This window comes from Zea mays, chromosome 7 (assembly GCF_902167145.1).
Source record: "Zea mays cultivar B73 chromosome 7, Zm-B73-REFERENCE-NAM-5.0, whole genome shotgun sequence".
Lineage (NCBI taxonomy): Eukaryota > Viridiplantae > Streptophyta > Magnoliopsida > Poales > Poaceae > Zea > Zea mays.
Window position 1 is genome coordinate 35,159,781 of NC_050102.1, and position 26,269 is coordinate 35,186,049.

The 26,269-nt window shown below is 43.4% G+C and overlaps 1 protein-coding gene across 2 annotated transcripts; it reads left to right on the forward strand.

The window, feature by feature from the left end:
• Positions 1-2,183: 2,183 nt before the first annotated feature.
• Positions 2,184-16,905, forward strand: LOC100384434 (Calcium-dependent lipid-binding (CaLB domain) family protein). Of its 2 annotated transcripts, XM_008653553.4 has the most exons (12): positions 2,184-2,323; positions 2,406-2,646; positions 2,807-2,908; positions 6,260-6,310; positions 7,072-7,192; positions 7,852-7,970; positions 8,051-8,149; positions 8,783-8,863; positions 8,951-9,033; positions 9,499-9,724; positions 14,235-14,402; positions 16,308-16,905. In XM_008653553.4, the coding sequence occupies exons 2-12, from the start codon at positions 2,542-2,544 to the stop codon at positions 16,656-16,658; spliced, it is 1,506 nt and encodes a 501-aa protein (XP_008651775.1). In that variant the 5' UTR covers positions 2,184-2,323; positions 2,406-2,541; the 3' UTR covers positions 16,659-16,905. The 2 variants fall into 2 exon arrangements, with proteins under 2 accessions (XP_008651775.1, NP_001170442.1); NM_001176971.1 differs by lacking the exon at positions 2,184-2,323 and having other exon boundaries at positions 2,345-2,646.
• Positions 16,906-26,269: the final 9,364 nt, after the last annotated feature.

Below are 26,269 nucleotides of genomic sequence, written 5' to 3' on the forward strand. Positions count from 1 at the left end.
CAACAGCGAGGCAACGGCTACTTCAGGCGCCAACGGCTACCTGCGACGCAATAAATGCGCGCCAGCGCGCGCAGAGGTCAGGCACGCCCATGCTGGCGCACCGGACACTCTACAGTACATGTCCGGTGCGCCACCGGACATCCAGGCGGGCCCAGAAGTCAGAGCTCCAACGGTCGAATCCCAACGGTTTTGGTGACGTGGCTGTCGCACCGGACATGTCCGGTGTGCACCGGACTGTCCGGTGCGCCATCGAACAGACAGCCTTACCAAACGGCTAGTTTGGTGGTTGGGGCTATAAATACCCCCAACCACCCACCATTCATTGCATCCAAGTTTTCCACTTCCCAACTACTTACAAGAGCTCTAGCACTCAATTCTAGACACACCAAAGAGATCAAATCCTCTCCAAATTCCACACAACGCCCTAGTGATTAGAGAGAGAGATTTGCTTGTGTTCTTTCGAGCTCTTGCGCTTGGATTGCTTTCTTCTTTCTTGATTCTTCATTGCGATCAAACTCACTTGTAATTAAGGCAAGAGACACCAATCTTGTGGTGGTCCTTGTGGGAACTTTGTGTTCCAAGTGATTGAGAAGAGAAAGCTCACTCGGTCCGAGGGACCGTTTGAGAGAGGGTAAGGGTTGAAAGAGACCCGGCCTTTGTGGCCTCCTCAACGGGGAGTAGGTTTGAGAGAACCGAACCTCGGTAAAACAAATCCGCGTGTCTCACTTCATTATTCGCTTGCGATTTGTTTTGCGCCCTCTCTCGCGGACTCGATTATATTTCTAACACTAACCCGGCTTGTAGTTGTGATTATTTTTGAGAATTTCAGTTTCGCCCTATTCACCCCCCTCTAGGCGACTTTCACAAGGGGTACATCATTACCCTACCCCTAGCTAGCTCAGGCTACGGGGGAACAAGACCGGCGTCCCATCCAGGCTCGCACCGGTAACAAGTAATGATGGCTCCCCGCGTGCGTCCATGACGACGGTGGCTCTCAGCCCCTTACGGAAGCAAGGAGACGTCAACAAGGTCCCAACTGCCCCGACAGCTGTGCTTCTATAGGGCTCAAACGCTCCTCCGACGGCCACGACACCACATACACAGGGCTCTAGCACCTCTCCGACAGCCACGTTGGCATGTACATAGGGCTCTGGCTCCTCTCTGCCGGACACGTTAGCATATTGCTACACCCCTATTGTACACCTGGACCCTCTCCTTGCATCTATAAAAGGAAGGGCCAGGGCCCTCATACGAGGGGGTGGTCGCGCGGGACTCCCTCTCTCCATCGCGAACGCTTGTAACCCCTACTGCAAGCGCACCCACTCTGGCGCAGGATAACACGAGCCGCGGTTTTCCCCCCTTCGTGTTCCATCTCGCGCCAACCCATCTGGACTGGGACACACAGCGACAATTTTACTCGTCGGTCCAGGGACCCCCCGGGGTCGAAACGCCGACAATTTTACATATCAACAACTATCTTCTTGTCTACTAGAACTAAATTTAAATTATAGATTTTTATAATCCTCAAGAAAAACTGCAAAACTTGTTTTATACTGTAACAATGTATGGATAATATGAAAAATTAAAGTTATATGACATATTTGTGGCTAATATTTTGTATTTTAAATGAAAGAAAAACCTATCAAAATTACATTTTAACTATATGCATGTTCAATAGGACATTGTCATAGTATTATCAGTATATTAACTCATATTATGGATGCCATATTGCCATGGTTATCATAATGATTTATATCTATTATAAAAATTAAGAATAAAGCATAAGTAGATATATAAGATGTAACATTCATGCTCTCGTTTATAACGAATGTGCGTTGACGTTTTTATCTCATTAAAAAACACATACAAATATACTTCCACCATTCCCAAATAAAATGTTTTTTAGAGTTATTTTAAGTTTAGCTAAATTTATAGAATAGAGCGTTCGGAACTAAACTAGTAACATTAGGTAGATTAGCATATCACATTTATATTTTTCGTAAATATGATTAATATAAAGGTGTTTAATTCAATATAATTTTGAAATTTGATTTATGTAGGAGGAGATATTACTTGCTAGTAAAACAAAAAGCAAAAAGATCCAGATCACGTGCCCCCAGCGGCCCAGCCCCCTCCGAATCCGGATCCCCACAGCCGCGGACACGACACGCCGTGCCCGTGCTATTCTCCCGCTGTCGACTCTTTGGTCTGTCCTAAATCAACCCATTTTCCCTCCGCCCAGATCGCTGTGAAGTTGACCCCGCTTCCCTCCCAGCTCAGCGACCTCCTTGCCGATTACGAGTGCCGTGTGTGCCCCGCTCCAGTAAGCCAACAGCTCATTCCTCCTCACCACGCTGCTCGTTACTAACCAAGCAATCAATTTCCTCCTCTTTCCATTCTCCCAGCCACAAATCGATCGGAAACGCACGCCCCTTTCTCTTCGCCTTTTCGCGTCGTCCAGATCTCAGTCGTTCTTCGCTCCATGAGCTAGGAATCCGAGGTGTCCTCTAGGCTAAGCGAAGTTGGCCGGCGGCGGCTAGGATGGGGTTGATATCCGGGATGATGATGGGGGTCATTGTTGGCGTCGCCATCATGGCCGGCTGGAGCCGCGTCATGCGCCGACGCAGCACGAAGCGCATCGCCAAGGTGAGTTGGTTAGGGTTGTGCCGCTGCGAGCAGACTGTAATAAGCCTCGCCCCGTTCTCGCTACACCGTGGAGTTGGATCGTTCAATTCAGGACTAACTGTGAGGCTTGGTCTTTGTCGGATTTGAGTTTCGTTGCGTGTCTCTCTCTTCCTTGCTGTAGGCTGCGGATATCAAGGTGCTTGGGTCTCTCAGCAGGGACGACCTCAGGAAGCTGTGCGGTGATAACTTCCCGGAGTGGATATCCTTCCCGCAGTTTGAGCAGGTTGGCAGCACTTCCACTACCAAAATGTCCGCACCCCTTGCCTTTAGTTCAGTCATTCTGGCGTGGTGTTTCATGTCTATCGTCTCGTGTTTGTGACCTCACTCCTGGATTCACAAGTGGTAAACTGTAGGAAGTTAACTGTAGTTGTTCGAATGAATAGTTTAACAGTAGTTGGGGTCTCACAGAGCGAGTCTTTGACAGCCTAACCCTTGCCAAATTTAGCACAAGTGGAGACACTTGGCTAACTGTGTAGATGTGGGGTTATCTAAGTCTTAGTTTGTAGTTGACTGGATCAAATGTGATATTGAGTCCGGGAGGGCTTGAGTTGAGCGCAATTGATGCATTAGGGTAGCAATATGTTGCAGCACAGCAGCCAATAGTGCTGGTTTGAACACCTTGGGGACTATTTGTGGCTGCTGTCAATTTGATGCACATGCATGGTAGGTTCAGCAGCTACTGGTGCCGTGATTCTGTAATAGGGATGGGGCACTATCAGCATACCCAACGGTGAAACAGAGCTAAAGTACTCTCTTTTAGATCTAATTGCATAATAGTAACTGCTAAATTCTATCCACCGATGTATACAAAAAGGTAGACTGAAGATGCATAGTTGATAGGAAAGTTGTGCATCATCCATAATGGTACATAAATACTAGGAAAATATGATATATTCATTAGAAAAAAATCAAATGTTCTACATCTGCTATGGATTTTTATTTTTATCGGAATAAAATAACTGCACCATCAACTCTTCTTATACCTTCCCAAAATATTCTCTGCCAATATTATTGGCATGCTGAGATATGTGAACTTGGCTGATAGAAGCTCTTTGTATATATATTAATGGCCCGGCCAGCTTGTACTTGACATGTTGACCATGTAACTCTTGTAAACAATTTTTTAATGATACTAGCACTGAAACATGACGATGAAACTGCAGACACTTGGTAGGCATGCATTGACGAGTCATGTACTTGTGTGATCTGCACAGTAGTGGCTACCTGGTTGTCCATGATTAAGAGCCCCAGTGGTCAGTGATGAGAAGAGTTGATGCAAGGTCCATATGCATCCAGTGTTTGGGGTTAGGATGTTTGGCGTTCAGCTAATGGATGTAGGCTGTCAGTGGGATGGATGTAGTAGTGGGCAAGGAGAAAGCTTTTACCTAGCCTAAGCTCTCATTATTTTTTGGGGGTAGATATGGAGGTGGAGGGGTATTCTTTGTTTGATTTTCCTTCCCTAGTTTTATTTTTGACACCTTCACAGCTTAGTGTATACATATTACATGACCTTATGTGATTGATCAAAAGACTTTGATGCTGAACATTCAGCAAACCTAGCTGCTTCGTGTTTCCTTTCATGAAGTGATTGCTTATAATTCATAAAAGACATAAAAGGGTAAACCTATCGTTCGTTGCTAGTTTCCTTTCTTCATAGGGAGGTTCTTTCCAAAGTTCTTAGGAGTGTAACCATGGAAGTTGGAAGAGCAATACAAGCTAATTGTTAGTTTATGTTGTTCCGTGATTTATCCTATTTTTTTTAGAATGCGCAGGAGAACTGCGTTACAATATATATTAAGAAGGAAGGTAACAAGGTCTAAGAAGACCCAAAAATACAAACCAAGAGACTCCTTACGGAGGCCAGACACATGCATAAAGAAGGGATCCATGGGAACAGGTTCACCACCCAACAAAACAAAACAGCAGCCCTCAGGAACCAGGCAGGGGGGCTGCCAGGAAGGATAGACCCTTGGCCCCTGCAACTTCCCATCGGCTCCTTTCTTCATCCGCCTGTCTGAGGATTAGAGACAGGTTGGGAGAACCATTATCAAAAACACACCTATTACGGTGTTTCCAAACCGACCAGGCCCCTAAGATGATGAGGGAATCAAGACCTTTCTTGGTGAGTCCATTCACTGTCTCAGAGGCTTCTTCCCACCATTCCAAAAAGGAACTGGTACCTGGCTTCAGGGCTAGTACCAAATTTTCTCAGCACCTTGTACCAAAACACCCTTGTAAAAACACACGAGACAAGCAGTTGATTTAAAGATTCGGACTCCTGATCACACAGAGGACATTTGCTTGGGTGAGGTAAACCTCTCTTGGCTAGTCTATCAGCTGCCCAACACCTGTTCTGCCAGCCAAATGAAAAAGCGACATTTTGATGGGGCCCATGATTTCCACACCGTTTTGTAATGCCCGAACAAAGTTGAGCCCAGGCAGATTTGGCTGAATATCTGACGTCTGGAGCAATGCTAAAAATGTGCTTATCCTCCCTGCCAGGTTGTAACTCATAACCAGAAAGAATTTCCCAGAGGTGGAGGTAGTCTGTTATAGCTCCGACAGTGAGAGCCTCTTTGGTGTCACAAATCCATCTTCTATTCTCTAAGGTCTCTTGGACAGTTCTTTTGCTAACAATTCTTTTAGGAATTATGGCGAACAGCCGAGGGGCCAAGTCAGAGATTCTTTCTCCCTGCAGCTACTTATCTGTCCAGAACATGGTGTTTGCTCCATCACCAACCACAGAGACAAGGACCCTGGAAAAGAAAGCCCGAGCCTTAGCAGGCACCTGAATAGGCAACCCAGACCAAGAGCGTATAGTATCAGTTTTTTGCAGCCATAGCCACCTCATTCTGAGAGCCCAACAGAGCTCCTGGAGACTAGAAATACCCAGCCCTCCTAGCATAAGAGGTCTGCAAACCTTTCCCCAAGCTACTAAACAATGCCCTCCTCTGACGTCCTTTCTACCCTTCCATAAGAAACCTTTTCTGATTTTATCAATCGCCTGCAGGGCCCAACGGGGGATATCCACTGCCATTGCCGTATAAATAGTCATGCATGTAAGAACATGTTGCACAAGAATTCTTCTTCCTGCTCTGGTCAAAAGGTCAGCCTTCCAATTTGGAAGCAGATCAGCAACTCTTTCAACCAAAAGGCTTATCCTATTTGACTACTGAACATTAAACACAGGCTTGGTCGTCAATTACTAATAACTAGAACATTTCTTTAGTGAACCAACACAACACAGATAAGCATTTTCCACTAAGTGAGGGAAGTTGAAGGGTGAAATTTTTTACGCATCACCTCTTAAATCATCACAGGACTACATAAGTAACGAAAATTGAATTTGTATATTTAGATATTAGTTTATTAGCTTTCGTCACACTGTAAATAACTATGATGATTGGTTTGACTTTATCTATGTATAGGATATCTTGGTGGTGCAAAGAGTTTGTATTAGTTTTTCCCTTTTCTACAAAATATTCTGTAATAAAATTGAGAAGTTGTTCCTGCCTCTGAACATATTCTGTACCTCATCGGACTTGCAGAATTAATATTTAACTGTTTGCTGCAGGTTAAATGGTTGAACAAGCATCTGAGCAAACTTTGGCCTTTTGTTGTAGAAGTAAGTTTAAAGCTACTTGAGTCTTAATCTTGGTTATACTTCTGCAAAATACTTTGCTTATCGTTATTATTTTCTAGTAATAATCATCCATATGATATACAATTGTAGTGTTCTTCATTCCTTGTATGATGTTTCATATTGTTGATTCCCTAATTGCTATGTCTCATCATATTCCTTATTATTTTCTATTTTTTTGATTGTGTTACTTTTCTACCTACCTGACCTCTTGAATTAATTTTGTCAATGTGCTGAGACCAGAAATTCTGAGCATGACAAATAAGTAAGTTCTTGTCATTTGGAGTCTCCATTTTATTGGTATTGATTGTTCACATCTTAGAATAGTGAAACCAGTCAACCACCTTTGCTGGACTTGAAAATAGGCATCAGGACATGATCATGTACATGGTATTTTCTTTAATCTATACTCGTAACTGGTCATTTGTAAAGGCTGCAACGGTGATTGGATTAGGAAGTGATTTATACTGGACCCTATCTGATTCCTAGTTTTCTAGATTCACTGAAAAATGGAGTACTTTTTAATGGTACATTATGACTTCCTAACTTTTCTAGATAGGTTAAGCTGTTCCACATTTATGAAAATTTGAATTTTACATTATGACTACAGTTCCATCAGGCAGTGTCAGCTGTTTGCATATCCATTTTTGTTAAGACATGCCTAGCTGTATGTTTTGCTGCAATCTTGTGCCCTACCCTACTTCATAAGCCATATATGCTGAGCTTACTTTTCATTTTAATTTTAGGCTGCAACAGTAGTGGTTAAGGAATCCGTTGAACCACTGCTAGATGATTACCGGCCTCCAGGAATAAAATCTTTGAAGTTCAGCAAATTTTCTCTTGGAAATGTGTCACCAAAGATAGAAGGTTTCCTGTCTATACGTTGCATGTTCAGTTCTGTTAATTTGCGTTTATTCATTTGGTGCGTATTATCTCTTACAATTGAAGATTTGAACATGCATTTAGTTATACTGTGAAGATAATATACTTAAATAACATGGTTTGTTACTCGTACTCTACAGTGTGTGCTGAATATTATGCACAAGATTGACTTTGCGCATGTAAATATTTGGAAATCAAGGCACATTTTTTTTTGTCGTAACTGCCATTACTTTCTGTGGAATTAATGATTGGCTGATATGCTCAAATTAATAAACATGTCAACTTGTTCTTTTTTCTGAAGTTAACTTGTGGGACAATATAGAACTTCCCTGTTTAAGTGAGTTTATGATTTACATAGTATTTATGACGAACAGATATAAATTATGTTTAGCATTGCATTTATGTCGTGGTGGTGCAGTGGTGAGAGCTGTCTCACTAGGTCGCGGAATTGAAGTAGCCTCTCTGTATTTGCCCGGGGAAGGCTTACCACGGTTTATCCCTTCCTCAGACTCCACTCATGTGGGAGCTTTCGTTACTGGATCTGCCCTTTTTTATTGCATTTATATCTGCTTGAATCTTGATGCAGGACTACATAAGTGCTTAAAAAAATGATGGGTTTTGTTTGTTTGTTGTGATTTGCGAAGGTATTCGTATTCAAAATCTTCAACCAGGTCAAATCATCATGGATATAGATTTCCGTTGGGGTGGTAATCCAAGCATAATCCTAGCTGTTGATGCTGTAGTTGCATCACTGCCAATTCAGGTTTTCTTTGCCACAACAATTTGGGAAGACAACTGTTCTTGATTATAAGTCCTTATATTTTTTACCTAACCATCTTGCAGCTCAAGGATCTTCAGGTCTATACTGTCATACGTGTTATATTTCAACTGTCTGAAGACATCCCTTGCATTTCTGCTGTTGTTGTGGCTCTCCTTGCTGATGCAAGTATCTAGTACCCAGTATCATTACTACACCCTTTTATTATCTGATGTTTTAGATTTTAAGTACACTTACCGTGCTGCCTTTTTAAAATTACATCCCTTGCCACCAACTGAACTATACTTCCCACCTTCCTCAACAGTCAAAGCTCCTTAAATCGAGACTTGGCAAACAAATTTTGATGCAAAAAATGTGGTTTACTTTGAGTTTATGTTTGTGTTGAAATTGATTGTCATCAACCTTTCCTAAATAACTTAGCTATTTCATATACTGATTGCTGCATGAAATTCAACATTACATCATTATGTTTATTTGTCTCCTGAACTACCAATATTTAACCCTAGTGACCAATGGAAAACTATAGTAAGTCTCATAAAATGTAGCCTAGATTAAAATAGGATGGGTGGGGTGGGGTGCAATTTAGGAAGACTGAATCATGTATCTCTCAGAAACCATACACAATCAGATAAAAGAACAGTATTTCTTTGAAATGTTTTGAGATGTCTGTTGATGAGTTTGATAATGTGGACTTTTTAGAAATATTCTACAAAGCATGTTTCCAGAATCGAGCAATTTCAAATATCAAGAGAGGGTTTTCCCATTTGTTTCTTTTAACTGGGTTCTTTGTGCTCCAGCCAGAGCCAAAAATTCAGTACACCCTGAAGGCCATTGGAGGAAGCCTAACTGCAGTTCCTGGACTTTCTGACATGATTGATGTATGGTGACTAGACAGTATTTTGAACATTCTAGCCCTACCAGCAACTATAAATCAATGTAACCATGGTTCTTTTGCCTTTGATTAGGACACTGTCGATTCAATTGTTTCTGATATGCTCTTGTGGCCACACAGGCATGTTGTTAAACTTGGTGTCAATGTTGATACGAGGTGGGTTTCCTTATTTCCTCTTTATCTTACCTTCTTAGAATGTGCACTTCAGCTGTTTAAAATAGATATCTCAACAAAGCCTCATCTTTTGCTGATTAATCCTTTTATCTATAAATTGTAGGTTTTTGTTATTGTTGTCCTTGTACAATATCTGTTTTTTACACCATTTTTTATTTTTCTTAATAACTGAGAGATGTGTTGGATGCATACATCATGTTATGAAAGAGATCCATGCAATCAATCCTCAACTAGACAGTAGACACTTAATACTGCAATTGCAACTAGGTACAAATTATTTTAGTAATTTATGAATGATTTTAAGTATCCCGGAGGCATCTCTTGCTATCCTAGAAGGGCTAATGATATTTTTTGTTTCTGTATGTGGCTGGGAAAAATGTTTTTATGCATTCTGATATCATATCCCATTTGGCACTGATGACTTGCTTACCTTTTTTTTATCCCTAGTGACTTGGAGCTTAAACCTCAGGGAAGACTTTCTGTTACTGTGGTAAAAGCAACTTCTTTGAGAAATAAGGAGATGATCGGTAAATCAGACCCTTATGTGAAACTGTATGTGCGGCCAATGTTTAAGGTCAAAACAAAAGTCATAGATGATGACCTGAATCCGGAATGGAATGAAACATTTGACTTGATTGTCGAAGACAAAGAAACCCAATCTGTTATTTTTGAGGTAATTCTATATGCATATATATTTTTGTCTTGTTCCTTTGTTGGAATCGTCACTTGCATCAAGGAAAAAATATCTTCATAAAAGAGGATTGGTGCACCGTGGAGCTTAAAAATATACAATAATGAGATCAATGTATCTTAGTTTGAAACACTACCTTTTCAATCCATTAGACTCACCAAGATCCCCTTATATTAGATTATGTTACATGAACACATGAATGTGTCATCCTATGTTTTGAACTACCATTGCAGGATAACCATTGCTCGGAAGATAGCCGTGCAAAGTTGGTTTGGAGGGAGACTACATTATTGGGGGACATGGGATTAGTTCTTCATCGCCTTCTTCCTTGGCACATTACCTCCCTTTATATAGAGAGGATTCCTGATTATTACCTAAGGAAGGCTCAATAAAAACGTAACAAAATCATATCCAATCCTACATGTCATTGATCAAATCTAATCCATCTCTATAATTAGTCCAATCCCTCTATTTAATCCTATGGGTCCCTAGCCCCCAAGCTGACCCCCCATAACACTCCCGCACCCTCGGGAAAAGCTTGTCTTCGAGCTACAATGGAGATCTGCACTTGGGGGCGTGTTTGGTTCCCAGCCTGGAAAATACACCTTGCTCCAGGCTTCCAATTTCTAATGCCTAGGGTCGGATGCAGCTGCCTGGCTAGGCGAGCGCTTGAACCAAACTCACCCTTGGCACCTGACATGCACATGCAGATGCAGGTGCCAACCTATACTCGCTGGATGAAGCCTGGATGCATTACAAATCCAACCCTAGGCGTTAAAAATTATTATTGAGCACGTCTGGATGCATGTACGCAGTATCCCTTTCTCCTGGATCCCATGGAAATGCAAATGTGTTCATGCATTTGTGTGGACATATATGGGCATACACCCAGGTCCATGCATAGCATGTGCAGGACGTCCATCCTAGTACAGCTCAGTGTTGTGTGGTTGCCCAGACCCTGTGAGGGGGAAGTGTGCATTGGAACTCTGGGCACCGTACATGGAATTCCAATGGAAGCAGGGATGGCACTTTGATCAGGTAAAGGGACCTGCTGTGACGTCCTTCGTGATTGTGAGGGCTGTCTGGGCAGTGATGTCGCTGACTGGCATGGTGGCAATATCTAGTGATATGAGGGCCGGGAACTGGGATCATTGAAGGAGCTGGGTTGATTGCTGCTCACAAGTCACATCGCCCTTCTGATGTGCCTCACCAAGAATTCTCATGCCGCCGCTTGTAGCCACACCACTGCCTGGTGTTCATGCTCCGACTTTTTCATTTGAGCATGCAGGTGAATGAACATCACTGTCAAGTGATCCAGCTCCTCAGCGAGAGGGTGGGAATCTTCAACGAAGGTGGCTATTGGGTCATCAAATGATGGCGATGGACCATCAGCAGCAGAACCCATGGGAAAGGATCCCTGACTCATGATACCAGATATTATGAACGATGACCATTGCCAGGAAGATAGCTGGGCAAAATCAGCTTGGAGGGGTTCATGGGATTAGTTCTTCATTCCCCTCTTCCTCAACACATCACCTCCCTTCATATATAGGATTCCAGACCACCTAAGGAAGGCCCAATCGAATCCTAACAATTAATCGTATCTCAAATTTATCCAGTCTCTCTAATTAATCTTAAGGGCTCCTGCCCCCCCCCCCCCCCCCAAAGTTGAGGCCCCATGACATCGTAGGAGTCCTAGTCTGACCCTTGTAGAGTTTCTTAGGATCATGTATTTTACCGAGCCCTTGATGGATTTGAGTTTGTACTGTCCCAACTCCCAAACTTTGTAATCGACCAAGTAAAATCTTCTGTGCTCAACCACTGGCTCTGGACCCGCTTTTGATTTACCAAGAAATGCAGGCTATCCCTGCTGGGTCTTACAGAAAAAACCTTGGGCCCACAAATGAAAGTTGAGGGGACATCTGTGTTAGCCATTAGTAACAACTCATTCCACCTTTTCTCCAGTGGTTTAAGCTTTTGCTTTAGGCTGTTAGTTTGTTAAAATTAACATGGTATCAAAGCCAAAAGTCCTGGTTTGAGGTCAGTTGCCTGTGAGAACTGAGATCATTGAGAAAGAAATGATTTTGTAATTGATTTTTCTGGTGGTGGGCCAATTATAGTTTATAGTAGACTGCCTTGTTTCCTTTTCTGCATCTGTGCATCATTTAACTTATATGCCGAAATGGATCTTGCAAATCCAGAGTCCAATTGGATTTTTTGTTCTTGGATCATGTTGGATTGGATTTGCTTTGGACGTGGATGTTCATGTATATGGGGGTCCAAAACTAAACTTGGATATTGGATACCAAGGAGTCAATTGTTTGGGTGTCCATTGGATTTTGCATGTGCTGTGTTCTCTTCTATCCTCAGCACATCATGGCACCCTCGATCTTAAATGGCGCTAAGCTACAATGGGTTCTACTCCCTATGCAACAAAACCAACAGCTGCAGCAATGGTGTTTGTGCTTTGCAAAACGAGGTGCAGCAATGGTGTCGGCAAGGTCGAGCTTGCAGATTCACCATTGGCAGTCTGTCTGCATATTTTTTTTAGATAATGGAAACAAAGTTCGGCCTTGGCCTCAAACGAGGTTATGGCCAAAGTTTACAATAAGAGGCAGCATACTGCCTTGACAGTTGACACATCACACGACTTCACTAGAGAATACCAGTGACATAACCAAAGGTACTACATAGTTAAACGCAAAGCAGAACCCCATCCAAAATTGCGAAAAAACTGTAGTAGCACCATCTCCATACTACGACATGAAGAATTTATTAACCCTTGCTCCTCCATCTTAAGCTGTTGACCAGAAGCGACACCAGAAGGTTACCTGCAAACAAGATTTAGTAGATGATTTATTGAAAACCACATCATTACTACTCAACCAAATGGCCCAACAATTTGCAGATGCTGCAGTTAGTAGTAAGCGATGTGATTTGGCCGGGAGAACCCTTGCCCAGTCCCCAAACAATTCATTCGCATCCCGGGGAGGTCTCAATCCTGTGCTAATCTGAACCAAACGCCAAATGAAAGCCGCATAAGTGCACCTGAAAAACAAGTGATTTATTTGTCTCCGGTTTGCTACAAAAGCAGCAACTCTGATTACCCTGCCAATTTCTCTTAGCCAAGTTATCCTTTGTTAAGGTTACACCTCTTTTGAGGTACCACAAAAAAAAACTTTTATTTTCAGAGGTATCTTGAGTTTCCAGAGATCTTTGTTATTAACTCCCGCTCCATTGTTCATAATTGCCTGGTACAAGGACTTAACAGTATACACCCATTATCAGTCAGGTCCCATCTAAATGAATCTCTATTAATATTCAAATTACTATGCGCCACCAACGCCACTAGTTGAAACCATTGGACCCGCAGCTGGTGTACCTAATTCCTACGAAAGGATATGTTTAAGGGTACCAAGGAAAAGACAAAAAGCAACCGTTGAATTCTTCCTCCTTGCTAGGTTATACAGAAGAGGGAATCAAAATTTAAGCGCCCCCAACCCTAGCCAATTGTCCTCCCAGAAACGCACTTGGGATCCATCATGTACCTGAAAGGTGCCTTTACTGATGAATAGATCCTTAATCTTCATAAGGCCATTCCAAAAGTGTGAATCTGTGGCCCGTCGTTGTGCCTGGGATAGAGTTCGATTGGCCGGATATTTTCGTCTCAGTAAAGATTGCCACATTCCTTCTTCATTAAGAAGTTTATACGGCCATCTACTTAGGAGACATCTATTTTGTATCTCTAGATTCAGAATGCCTAACCCGCCTAGCTCTTTCGGTTGGCAAATTACCTCCCATCTAACCAACCTATATTTTTTCTTATGGCCCTCACCTTGCCAGAAAAAACGCGATCTGAAATAACCTATCTTCTCTAGCACCCCTTTTGGTACTTCAAAGAAAGACATCATGAACATCGCAAGACTGGTTAGGACAGAATTAATTAATACTAAACGCCCTCCCACTCGCATTCGCGCTCTTAGAAGCAGCATGGCCACACAGAGGGGAAAAGTGACATGTGGCTGCCGGCAATTGAGTTTGTGAGATACATTAGTCTACACAGATGATAAGTAATTGAATTTGGCCTTGAATTCGTGAGAACTTTGAGGGCTCAATTCTATTTTACACTCCTAAGTTAAGCTTGAAATTGTCCTTAATTAATCCTCACCCAGAAGCATTATGTTAGACTAATGTATTGTTACTAGCATGTTCAAACTGATGAATAAACAGGGCACTAATTAACTGTCTGTGATACATTAACATATTGACCATTAGATGTAATTTTGTGGGTGTCTGATAAACTTTGCATGGAGCAAACAAGTTTCGTTCTAAACAAAATGTACATTGAGACTTTCAAGAAATGACTTAGACCTTTGTACAAAACAAAATTCGGACATCCTCGTATAAATACTTAATGTTTGACACTGCTCCAATACGAGATACCAATTAACCTGGCTTGTTTTGTTGTGAATATTTGTGGTGGACTTCACAGGTTTACGACGAAGACAAACTTCAGCAAGACAAGAGACTAGGTGTGGCAAAACTAGCAGTAAACACTCTTGAATCTGAGATTACCCAAGACGCCACTCTGAAGCTGCTACATTCACTGGATCCAATTAAAAATAAGGACACCAAGGATAGGGGCACATTACATCTTAAGGTTAGTGTGGGTTTCTACTTATTATTAATGTGTTACACTTTAACCTGAGTAGCCTATATCCTTGAAGCTAGAGATCCTAGAGGACTTGTGAATAAGAAATACAGAGTACATATTTGCTATGTGTGCATGTTTCTTTTATGTTTACCTAGTAACATTGCTATTCCAACTTGGTGTTTCTTAGTCTATCTGTACATTCTGCCACATACTCACATGTGGTTAAGAAAAATCTGTGTCACATACTCTAGGTTATGACTTGTGAGTCATCCGGATTTTCGTGGGCAGTGCACACTTTTACATACTGCTTGTCTTTGGCATGGATCTCCTACAGAACACCACAGGCTTCAGCCTCATGTGCTCCTGACCCAGCCCTAATTCCCAACAACAAGCTTGTGATGGCTGACTGGCTGCCCCATGACTCCTGCTATCTCCCTCCCTCTTATCTTCCTTCTACCTGCCACAGCTTTTGCACTCCTCCCTGCTATAATCAAAATGGTGACAAGGGGGCTCAATTTGTTCCTTGATGGCTCAACTGCACCAGCAGTCCAGCGCTAGCCAACAGCAGTAGGCTGATTCATGCTCACTCCTGACTACTTCGTACCTCTTGTCACTCACCCTTTGCAGAAGAGATGCGTGGGTGCTGTTCTGAATACAGTAGCGTTCTGTCCATTTGTCAGGCAGGCCGTTTTTTTAACATGCAGGAGGCTGTGTATTATTATAGTAAAGAAGGAAAAATGAGTAAAGAACGCTGGTTTTGGGGTAGTAATGGATCACGATCCAAATGCTTCTTCACAAAATGGTATGTGAAATGGTAGGGCCCTAAATAAATTTTAGTCCAAAAAATAAATAGAAATAGGACCCGATTCTAATCCAATCCGATCCTTAAATCTTATAGTGCAAAATTTAGAGCCCATTGTCACCCATACGCTGGTTACCGTCACCCATAGGATGACAAAATTACATACGAACATTTTTCCACAAATACAAACGACCCGGAATAATCTAAGACCGTTTCCAGCAGTTCACCCATATGGTTACCTAAAACACTGTTTTGCATACACTGTTCGTAGAGTGGAATTTGAATATGGGGATGCGGATGGTAAACTGTTGGAGATAGCCTAACAAGGGCATACAAGGAAATCCCTCACGCCCTAGCCATTGCCCAAAGCTAGGCCTCCTCCTTAGCATAGACCTTTGGATCCTTGATGACGACTTGTCTTCACATAACACCAATAGTTTAGATAATTAGGGGAACACCTCACACCCTTTTTTTTTGGGGGGGGAGTTGACTTCATATATGTAGTCAAAGTACAACTTATAGTACAAGTCACTACCTTCATACCAGAAAGAATGCAATTCTAGATGGATTGACTTTCATATATATAGTCAAAGTACATTTTGGAGGACAAGTCACTACCTCCGTCGTTTGTCCCATAAAAAATGTATATGTGCATTCTTGGTTAGTGTCTAAAATTTGACCAAATATATAGATAAAAATATTAATATTTATGATGTCAAATAAATATATTATGAAAATGTATATGATGACAAATCTAATGATACTTATTTGATGTCACAAATATAGTTAGTCAAATTTAAGATACTTTAATTTGGTATTGTGCTAGAATTTAATTCTTTTCTGGACAGAGGGACTGAGGGAATATTTCCAATCAAGAGGCCAATTGTTTTAGCCACCGCATAAGTAACTTTCAACTTGGGCGTAGACTGAAAAAATGCTATCGACTAGTTTGTTCTCTTAATTCATTCCACACTTGTTTTATAAGTCATGGTTGGAACAAAATGTAGTTTCGTGGACTGCCAGCTTGACAAATGTTATTTGGCTGGAAAAATTAAGAGTAAATTCCGGATCAATTTGATGGTGCTAATATATTATTTTCAACCCTTCAGGTAAAGTACCACCCCTTTACAAAGGAAGAGCAGCTGGAAGCCCTAGAGATGGAAAAACAAGCCATAGAGGAGAGGAAGCGTCTGAAGGAGGCTGGGATAATTGGTAGCACAATGGATGCTGTTGGTTCTGGTGTTGGATTTGTGGGTACTGGCATTGGCGCTGGCCTCGGTTTCGTTGGTTCAGGAATTGGTGCTGGCGCAGGCCTTGTTACCTCTGGTATTGGTGCTGTCAGCAGTGGCCTTGGTAAAGCCGGGAAGTTCATGGGCAGGACTGTGACAGGGCCTTTCAGCATGTCCCGCAAGAACGGCAGCAGCTCTACTGCTCCCCAGCATGATCAACCTTCGGCGTAGTCTGATGTACAGTGAAAGACAATTGTCATATTTGTGACAGGGTTGCCATTCTACTCTGTATACGTGCTATACCTAGGACTATACGTAGCACTTCGTTTTTGTTTCTGCCACTGCCTGGTGCCTGGTTATATGAAATATGTTTTCGTCGTTGTATTGAAACGAGGATCTTTCAAAGTAAAGATTGCTGTAAATTGCATCAGCTTTCCCGAACTATATGAAATTTGTGCAGTCTGTTGAAGTAAAAAAAGAAAAGAAAATCCACTGATGGCCTAGTCTAGTGCTAGTCTATTGTCCATTCACTGATGTCCTTTAGTTTGTTTATACCCGGAGTCAGTAGCATGAGAATCTTTTTTTTCCTATAACGTACAGAAATCCTGAAAATGAGCGTATTTATCTTGGAAGTTCCAGGAGTCCAACACAAACATTGTAAATGATGTTTGAAGGGCATCTTTATATTTAAGCTTCTGTAAAGCTAATTTGTGTGAATTTTAATAGCACGGAGCAACGTTCAACAATTTGGTGTGTCAAATATGTTTAGCATCTTCAGCTTCCGTTTGGGTTCGGTACAAGCATTGATGCAGGGGGAAACCAAAGTTGATGTCAATTAAATGCAATTAAGGACGTAGGGAGAGCAATGGATTACATATAAGACATACTATTACTATTTAGGTCCACGTTAGACACGTTTTAAATGGCTTTCATGTACACGTCGGGAAAAAGACAAACCGTTTACAACAAAGATGGAAGCGCGCTTGTGATTTTAGGGTTTTTTTAACGAAGATCACATTGGGCATGTTCTATTGAAGGTACTTGACGGCGTGAAATATAGGGGCAAAGTCATAATTAATGAACATCCAAAATTAAAAGTAGGGGCAAAACAATAATTGTAAACAAAAAACAATTATGATTTTGCCTTTTGTTGAGCACCATATATGACATTGTAAGATTGGACGGTCCGGACATGTGGCTCGGACGGTCCGGTCATGTGGTTCGGACGGTCCGCGTCCTAGACAGTCCGCGGGGTAGCCCGAACGGTATGTGCTAGGATTAACTTAGGTGAAAATACTTCCTTTTTTGTACGTGTTTATCCATGTAATTACGTGAATTCTGTTGGGGAACATCTAAGAACATATCTAGATCTCCCCTATATATATGAAGGGATATGATCGATTGCGCACACCTACAATCGAACCAATTAATCAAACATATCATTTTCTTTACTTTCTTGTCCTAAGAGTACCAGTAATTAGCCTAGTATTAGTCTTTTTCGACCTATTTCTTCATCCCTAGGCGACTCTGCGCCATCTAGGGATGGCCCAGGTGGACTGCCAACCCCAGAGCACCTCCTAAAACTCTCCTCCCTGACGGAGTCTCTCGGGAGAGATATAGGGTTCTACGCCGCAAGAAGACGATTTGTGCCATCGCAGACTGTTCGAGCCCTGCACACGGACCGTCCAATGTGACATAGAGAGGAGACGCTCCTACAGTAAGGTCGCGGACTGTCCGACCCAGAGCCGCAAACCATCCATGCTCCAACAGAGAGTGAAAGGATCACAATGCCCAAGAGGGGGTGAATTGGGCTTTTTCTAAAAATCAACACTAATTAAAACCTAAGCAAGAGCTAAACAAGAGCCCAACTTCACCCCAACAACTAGCACTAAGATAATAATACTAGTAATACAATAGTGCTAAGATAATACTTCAAATACTTGCTAAACAAATACACAATGTAAAGTACTTGAATTAAGTGCAGAATGTAAAACAAGGTTTAGAAGACTCCTCCAATTTTTCCCGAGGTATCGAAGAGTCGGCACTCTCCACTAGTCCTCGTTGGAGCACCCGCGCAAGGGTATCGCTCCCCCTTGGTCCTTGCAAGAACCAAGTGCTCACTACGAGATGATCCTTTGCCACTCCGGCGCGGTGGATCCCTCGAGACCGCTTACAAACTTGAGTCGGGTCACCAACAAGATCTTCACGGTGATCACCGAGCTCCCAACGCCACCAAGCCGTCTAGGTGATGCCGATCACCAAGAGTAACAAGTTGTAGACTTTCGCTTGACCAAGAGAAGCCTAATGCAAGTGGTGTGTGCTCTAGGTGGCTCTCGCTAGCGCTAATGAGGAACAAATGCGGGATTAAAATTCTCTAATCTCCTCACTAGGCTTTTGGTGCTTGCAATGCTCTAGCAATGTGCTGGAATTAATGTGGGCTGCAAGACATTGAATATGGTGGGTGGAGGGGGTATAAATAGCCCTCACCCACCAACTAGCCGTTACAGGCATTTTACTGCGCACGGGCGCACCGGACAGTCCGGTGCGCCACCAGTGCGCCCACGGTCGTTTCCAACGGCTAGTTCTAACAGTTAGCCATTGGACTCATGGCACACCGGTCAGTGAACAGTCACTGTCCGGTGCACTGTCCGGTGCGCCACTATAATTCACTTCTGAAACAGGCGCGCTCGGGTTTTGCTGCCCGGGGAGGCCTTCCCCTGGGCCAGCCTGGCAGATGGTGCACCGGATAGTCCGGTGCACACCGGACAGTCCGGTGTCCCAGGGCCAGAAACCCTATCTCTTGTTTTTCAGCTGATTTTCAAATCGGTTTTCGTTCTAACTTGTGAGTGAGTTCTAGAGTGACACCTAGCACTGTATGTGAGTGTGATTGTGCACCAACACTACACTAGGACTCTCTTGGTCAAACTACTCATCGACAACCCCTTTTTATAGTATGGCTAAAAGAGAATAAAAGACCTAACTAAATCACGAGTGTCCACATCTCCTTGACACTCGGACTACGAAGTCCTTCACCTTTTGTTTCGTCGTTTTAGCCGTCGCTTCGAGTTCTTATCTCCGGGATTGTTTTCACCGTTGTACTACTTCTACCTGTAATGCGACCTAACTTACTATTTGTCTCTGCAAAACACACGTTAGTCACATATAACATTACGTTATCATTAATCACTAAAACCAACCAGGGGCCTAGATGCTTTCAATCTCCCCCTTTTGGTGATTGATGACAACCCTACAAGATTTGTGAGAGTAGTTTGTTTTGAAGTTTCTGTCAATAGAAAGGATGGTTAGTTATACTCAGTAATCTTTGACAGAAAGAATGTGTACCATAGTAATAAGAATGAGCGCATACACATCATAAGTTTCTTGTTCATATAAAAGTGAAATCAAATCGATGAACAAGAACTAAAAGACTGGTGATAACATATAAGGTGAAAACATAATACACACAGTCAATCATAAGCATCGAGAGTATATATAGAGTTTGTGAGCCAAAAGCACCAAGCTAGTACAGAGAGTAACAAGCACATATATTACATCAAAATGACTCTCTACTAACTCTCTAACTCCCCCTAGCTCTCTCTACTAACTCTCTAACTCCCCCTAGCTCTCTCTACTAACTCCCTAACTCCCCCTAGCTCTCACAACTCATATCTCTCCCCCTTTCACGTCAAACACCAAAAGGGTACCCGAACCTACACATCTGAAGCAGGAGGAGGTGGCGGGGGCGCATCCGGTCGCGGTCAAGGCAGCAGAGCGAACGCCAGCTGGGGGTCAGAGTCAGTCTCGGATCCAGGATCTGCAGTAGAAGCTGGAGCTGGTACTGACTCGGACTGAGGCTGCACTGCAGAAGCTGCCGGAACTGAAGTGGTCACAGACACCATCACAGTAGTAGTGGTAACAGCAGAAGCTGGTGGCACTGGCGGCTGAGGGCAGACGGAGCTGAGAACCGGTGACGTGAAAGCCAGGGTGACCGGCCGGAGCGGAGAGGAAGAAGGACCAACAGAAGGAAGAGGGGGTCCTGACTGAATCGCTGGCACAACAGGAGCATGAAGCGGAGGAGGTGGTGCAGACTGAACCGGGGGAATCGAGGCACCAGAATGCTGTAGCATAAGAGCCATGAATGCCCTGCTCTCAGCCCGATCCTGAAGAAGCTGCTGCTGAAGAGAATCCTGCCTGTCCTGTATGGTCTGAAACATCAAGAGCATCCTCTCGGATAACCGGGTCTACTCGGCTGCCAAGTGAGCCTGCTGCTGAGTGAGAGACTGGAGAATCGAAGCAATAGCAGGGTCAATAGCCGGAGGGGCAGCGGGGGTAGCACTAGAACTCCCAGCCTCATGATCATGTGAGCGTGGAGGCATAGGAGGCGGAGGCGGAGGTGGAATCCCAAAATCATCATCATCATCATCATCATCAACTGCTGCATCCTGAGCTTCGAACTGATGAAGAGCAGCATCCTCGGCCTGAGTGTCAAAAACTGGAGCAGAAGCTGGCACATGATCCTCAGGCGCTGGACGGTAGGACCCAAAGACGAGGCGTGAGGCTCAAGTGTGCCCTAGAACTATGGAGGCCGAATCAGCTGCGCAAAAATGTGACACAGGTAATGAGCATATGGCAGCTATTGACGAGCACACATGCCATCCAAAACGGTGTCCTCGATCTCACAAATAAGGAAATCCACAACGTCAAACTCAGAGTGAGAGACCAGGGCACCAAGGAGCCAGAGCTGGATATGTGTGGTAGCCTCTATGTATCCCATCCGCGGCAGAAGTGTCCGTCTCATAAGCTGAAATAGGAACTTGGCTGTTGTAGTAAAATCTGCCGGTGAGCGCCGCGACCCATCTGAGAAGGGCGGTCGGAACAGAGCCACGACGTGAGCTGTACTCGGAGCCACACCGCCGTGAGGGCGGCGAGGAGGGTCAGAGGTGTCGTAGCATAAGCTGTGAAGTCGAGTCGACGACTCGCGAAATCCAAAGAGCTGGCGAATCTGGCTGGCAGAAATAGTGACATCCTCTCGCTCAAAATGAAACTTCATCCAGTGGTGCTCTCGGTCTATCCATACAGTCACGTAGAAAACTCTGACCCACTCCTCAACATACCTGCCGCTGGTAGACAAAAGAGTTAGAAGGCCAGACAGATATGAGAGGTGCACCTCAGAGTCAGCACCGGCGGCTAGCAGAAAACCTGGAAGGTCCAAAAGCCGGTGCACTCGCAGAGCAATCTGTGCAGACATCTGTGCCCTGAAGAAGGATTCCTGAATCCTGGTGCTGAAGAGGTCAACTGCAGCAGGGTCCCTCTAAGCCGGTAACCAAGACTCCACGGGTACGTATCTAAACCTACGTACTCGTGCCGCTGTAGCACGCTGAAGGTCAAACAACCTAGGATCTACAGCCAGAGGTCGCACCTCAGTCTCATCGCGCTCCCGGAAGCGAGCAGGTGGGATAGGAGGAGCGGAAACAGGAGCGGGAGGAGGAGCAGTGGAAGCTGGTGTAGTGGAGGTGGTGGATGGTGCAACAGGGGTGACAGGAGCAGGCAAAGTGGGTGGTGGAGTGGAAGCTGAAGCAGTGGTGGTAGAGGAGGAGCGAGGCCGGGAGGCGAGACGACGAACATGGTACGCAATCTGATCTGAAGGAGTCTGAGGCTGATCTCCTAGCTCGGCCTGCTCAGCGGGTGCTGCTGCTGCTGCCGCTGCTCGGGCTGCTCTGTCCATACGTCGCTTCTTGCGGCCTTCCTGCTGCTCTAAGTATACGGTTTTGCCCTTGACCTGCCTGAAGGGGCGACGAGGATCCTCATCATCGCCTCCCCCTGGCGCTAACACATTCTTCGTGCGTGACATCCTGACCTGACGACTGCAAATGAGAGAGAGAGGCTGAGCATTGCTGGATAATATCCGATAGAATATCAGAGGAGATGTCTACCTGGAAAACTCACACGATAGGTGGAAATCCAGACAGGACAGGAGACGGCTCACGGGCAGGCAAGATCACTGAAATGACAGAATAGGTGAGCACATATTAGTCACATAGTCATAAGTATATGAAATGTGAATAAATACATACACAGATAATTATGGCACAGAAAACGAGAGATAAGGCGATCGAGAGGTCAAACGACGTGAAAACGACGTTTGAACGATAAAAAGTGCCATAGGAGGTTTGGAATTCGAATTGAGGCACGAAATGACGTGGAATTGAGCCGATACTTCACGAATAGGTTTATATGGGTGAATATGAGTGAAGTGTGTGCTTGGTTTGAATTTAGGCGAAGAAAATGAAATTAGGGCACTCGGCTCGGAAACGATCGCTCGAAACGGGAAATTTGGTGAAATTAAAGCCTGGAATATCGGATGGGCGTGAAATTTTGTGAATATGTTACTAGAGGTGTTATGAAGGTGCCTGAAAAATTTGTGTTCAATCGGAGCATTTTGGCTGGTTTGGGCATTTCACCGAACACGTGACGTGTGGAGTTCTAGGGTTTTGGAGAAATGGCTATTAGAGGCTGTGAAACCCTCCCTAAGGAGCTAGAAACTTGCAGGGGTACACAATGGGCACATAGGAACACATTGCATCACTTGGATTCACTGGAATTCACAGAATTTTGAATTTGGCACAAAAGGGTGGAGAGGGGAGCACTGTCCAGAGAGATGGAGAGAGGGAAGACAGTGGAGGGAGGTGCTCACCAGAGAAGGAAGGGAAGCACGAGCACTGGAGGTCGCCGGAGAGATCACCGCTGGTGAGAGAGGGATCGCCGGAGAGCAGGAGGAGACGTCAGAGACCGAGAGAGGGGCAGAGGCCAGAGAGAAACAGAGCCTGGCCTCGGGCTCGGGCATGGAAAGATTTTTTTAAAAACCGAGTATGGGCGCACCGGACAGTCTACAGTGCTTGTCCGGTGAACCACCGGACAGCGCACAGGAGAAAGAGGAACTGGCGCGCACGCGGCCGGTGCACCGGACACTACACAGTGCAGTGTCCGGTGCACACCGGACTATCCGGTGAGCCCAGACAGAGGGAAGTTTTGAAATTTTTGAATTTTTCTATCTAATTTCCAACCAAACTAAATCCTAACTTATAATCACACAAAATAACACTTGTTGGGACAGGTATTGGCACCCTCATATATTTTCTCATAATTTTCAAAATATTTTGCCATAGGCTAGATAATTTTTAGAGAAAATAGGCAAATGGTGAAATTTGCATTTTGGCCTTGCAATAGGGGTTTTCATGAGTGATTTGAGTTTTGAATACTCCCCCTAAGTGCAGTACCTCATGCATATTTCAAGAACCAACAATTGTATAAAAAGTAAGAATTCAAGTGCTAAAAGCTTAAAACTAAGACTTGTCAAGTTTGATCCGAGTTAAGCTTTTTCACTCGCTTTGTTGGCGGTTATCTCAACTAGGTTAGACAAGCCCTAGATGCAATACAAGAAATTTAAACATGCAATGCAAGCTTGACAACACCATTTGACATCTTACATAAAATTTCTGAGATCAAGAATATTTAGTTCATTCCTCAACATGCAAAAGCGGGTCTTATCAAGTGGCTTAGTGAAAATATCCGCTAATTGATCTTCCGACCTCACTCCTTCTAAAATGATATCTCCTTTAGCAACATGATCTCTAAGGAAGTGATGACGGATATCAATGTGCTTGGTGCGAGAGTGTTGTACAAGATTATTAGCAATTTTAACAGCACTCTCATTATCACACAACAAAGGTACAATAAACTACCAATCATAGAACGGTAGAGAGTTTGATTAACTGGGTTACCTCCCTCATCTAAGTCGAGATGTCCATTTGTTGGCATGGGGGTCTTGATTGGTTTGCACTTCTCCATGTTGAACCTTTTCAACAAGTCTTTGGTATACTTCTCTTGTGAGAGAAAGTTACCATCTTTCATTTGCTTGACTTGAAAGCCGAGGAAGTACGTTAGCTCACCAATCATTGACATCTCGAACTCCTTCGACATCAACTCACCAAATTCCTTGCAATGATAGTCATTTGTGGAGCCAAAGATTATATCATCAACATATACTTGACAAATGAAAATATCACCGTTATGTTTCTTTGTGAATAGAGTTGTGTCGACGGTCCCGATCTTGAAGCCCTTTTCGATGAGGAAGTCGCGAAGGCGCTCATACCAAGCCCTTGGAGCTTGCTTTAGCCCATATAGCGCCTTGGACAACCTGTAAGCATGGTTAGGATATCTAGGGTCTTCAAATCCAGGTGGTTGCTCAACATATACAAGTTCATTTATGAAGCCATTTAAAAATGCACTTTTTACATCCATTTGATAAAGTTTTATATCATAGCATGATGCATATGCAAGTAGGATACAGATGGCTTCCAGTCGAGCAACCGGTGCAAAGGTCTCTCCAAAATCTAAGCCTTCAACTTGAGAGAATCCCTTTGCAACAAGTCTTGCCTTGTTCCTTACAATCACACCTTGATCATCTTGTTTGTTTCTGAACACCCACTTTGTTCCAATGATTCTTGCATCTTGTGGAGGCTTCTCCAGGGTCCAAACTTCGTTATGGGTGAAGTTGTTAAGTTCTTCATGCATGGCATTCACCCAATCCGGATCCTGTAGCGCCTCATCTATACAAGTAGGCTCAACACAAGAAACAAAGGAGTGATGTTCAATAAAAGAAGCATGTCTATGTGATCGAGTAATAACCCCTTGTGAAGGACTCCCGATGATTTGGTTTTGAGGATGAGCTTGAAGTAGTGATGAGTTTCTCCTGTCAACCACTTGGGAAGAAGATCCTGGAGCATCAACATCTTCGGCTTATACCCTTGCTTGTTCATGAGAGACAAATGTATCCTCATTTGCATGCCTCTCATCTTTTTCATCATCTTGTGGTACATTTGATGAAGAAGGCCTGTCAATGTTTTGCACCTCTTCTTCATCTTCTTTTGGTTTGATAGCTCCAATTGGCATGTTCTTCATTGCTTCCCTAAGTGGCTCATCACCTATATCATCAAGATTTTCAAGTGCTCCTTGGGAGCCATTAGTCTCATCAAATTCCACATCATATGTTTCTTCTACCACGCCAGTGGCATGGTTGAATACTCGATATGCTTTGGACTTTAATGAATAACCCAAAAGAAAACCAATATCACAACGTCTTTGAAACTTCCCTAGGTGATGGTGTTTCTTGTAGATGTAGCATTTGCACTCAAACACCCGGAAGAAGGAGACGTCTGGCTTTTTCCCATTTAGCAGTTCATAGGGAGTCTTCGCAAGTAGCCGGTGAGGAAATAGCCTGTTTGATGCATAACATGCAGTGTTGACAGCTTCGGCCCAAAACTCTCCGGTGTGTTATACTCATCAATCATTGTTCTTGCAAGTGTGATCAAGGTCCTGTTTTTTTCTTTCAACAACTCCATTTTGTTGAGGTGTGTATGTGGCAGATACTTCATGCTTGTAACACCCTAAAAGTTCAATCCTGATTTTGGGATTGAAAAAAAAATCAAATAAGATGCCCTTTAAGAATAATTAAACTTTGGAATTCACCCTTTCTAATATAAAGGGTCATACTAAAAAATGTTAGTTAAACTGTATCTTAATAAAGATTAGACAGTGGAAAATATTTTCTATCAAAACAAAGGGATATGAACTTTTGAATACACTTGTAATACAACTACACATTCAAAATAATGTTTTCCTAAGCAAATAATATGTGTGTTTTGCGTAATTGCAACATTTGTGTAGGAGAATGAGTAAAGAATTTACTATAAATATATATTGCATCATTCTGGTTTTTGGAATGTGCATTTTACTTAAAGTTGAAATTTAAAACCAAAATCCCATTTGAATTTCGGGATTGA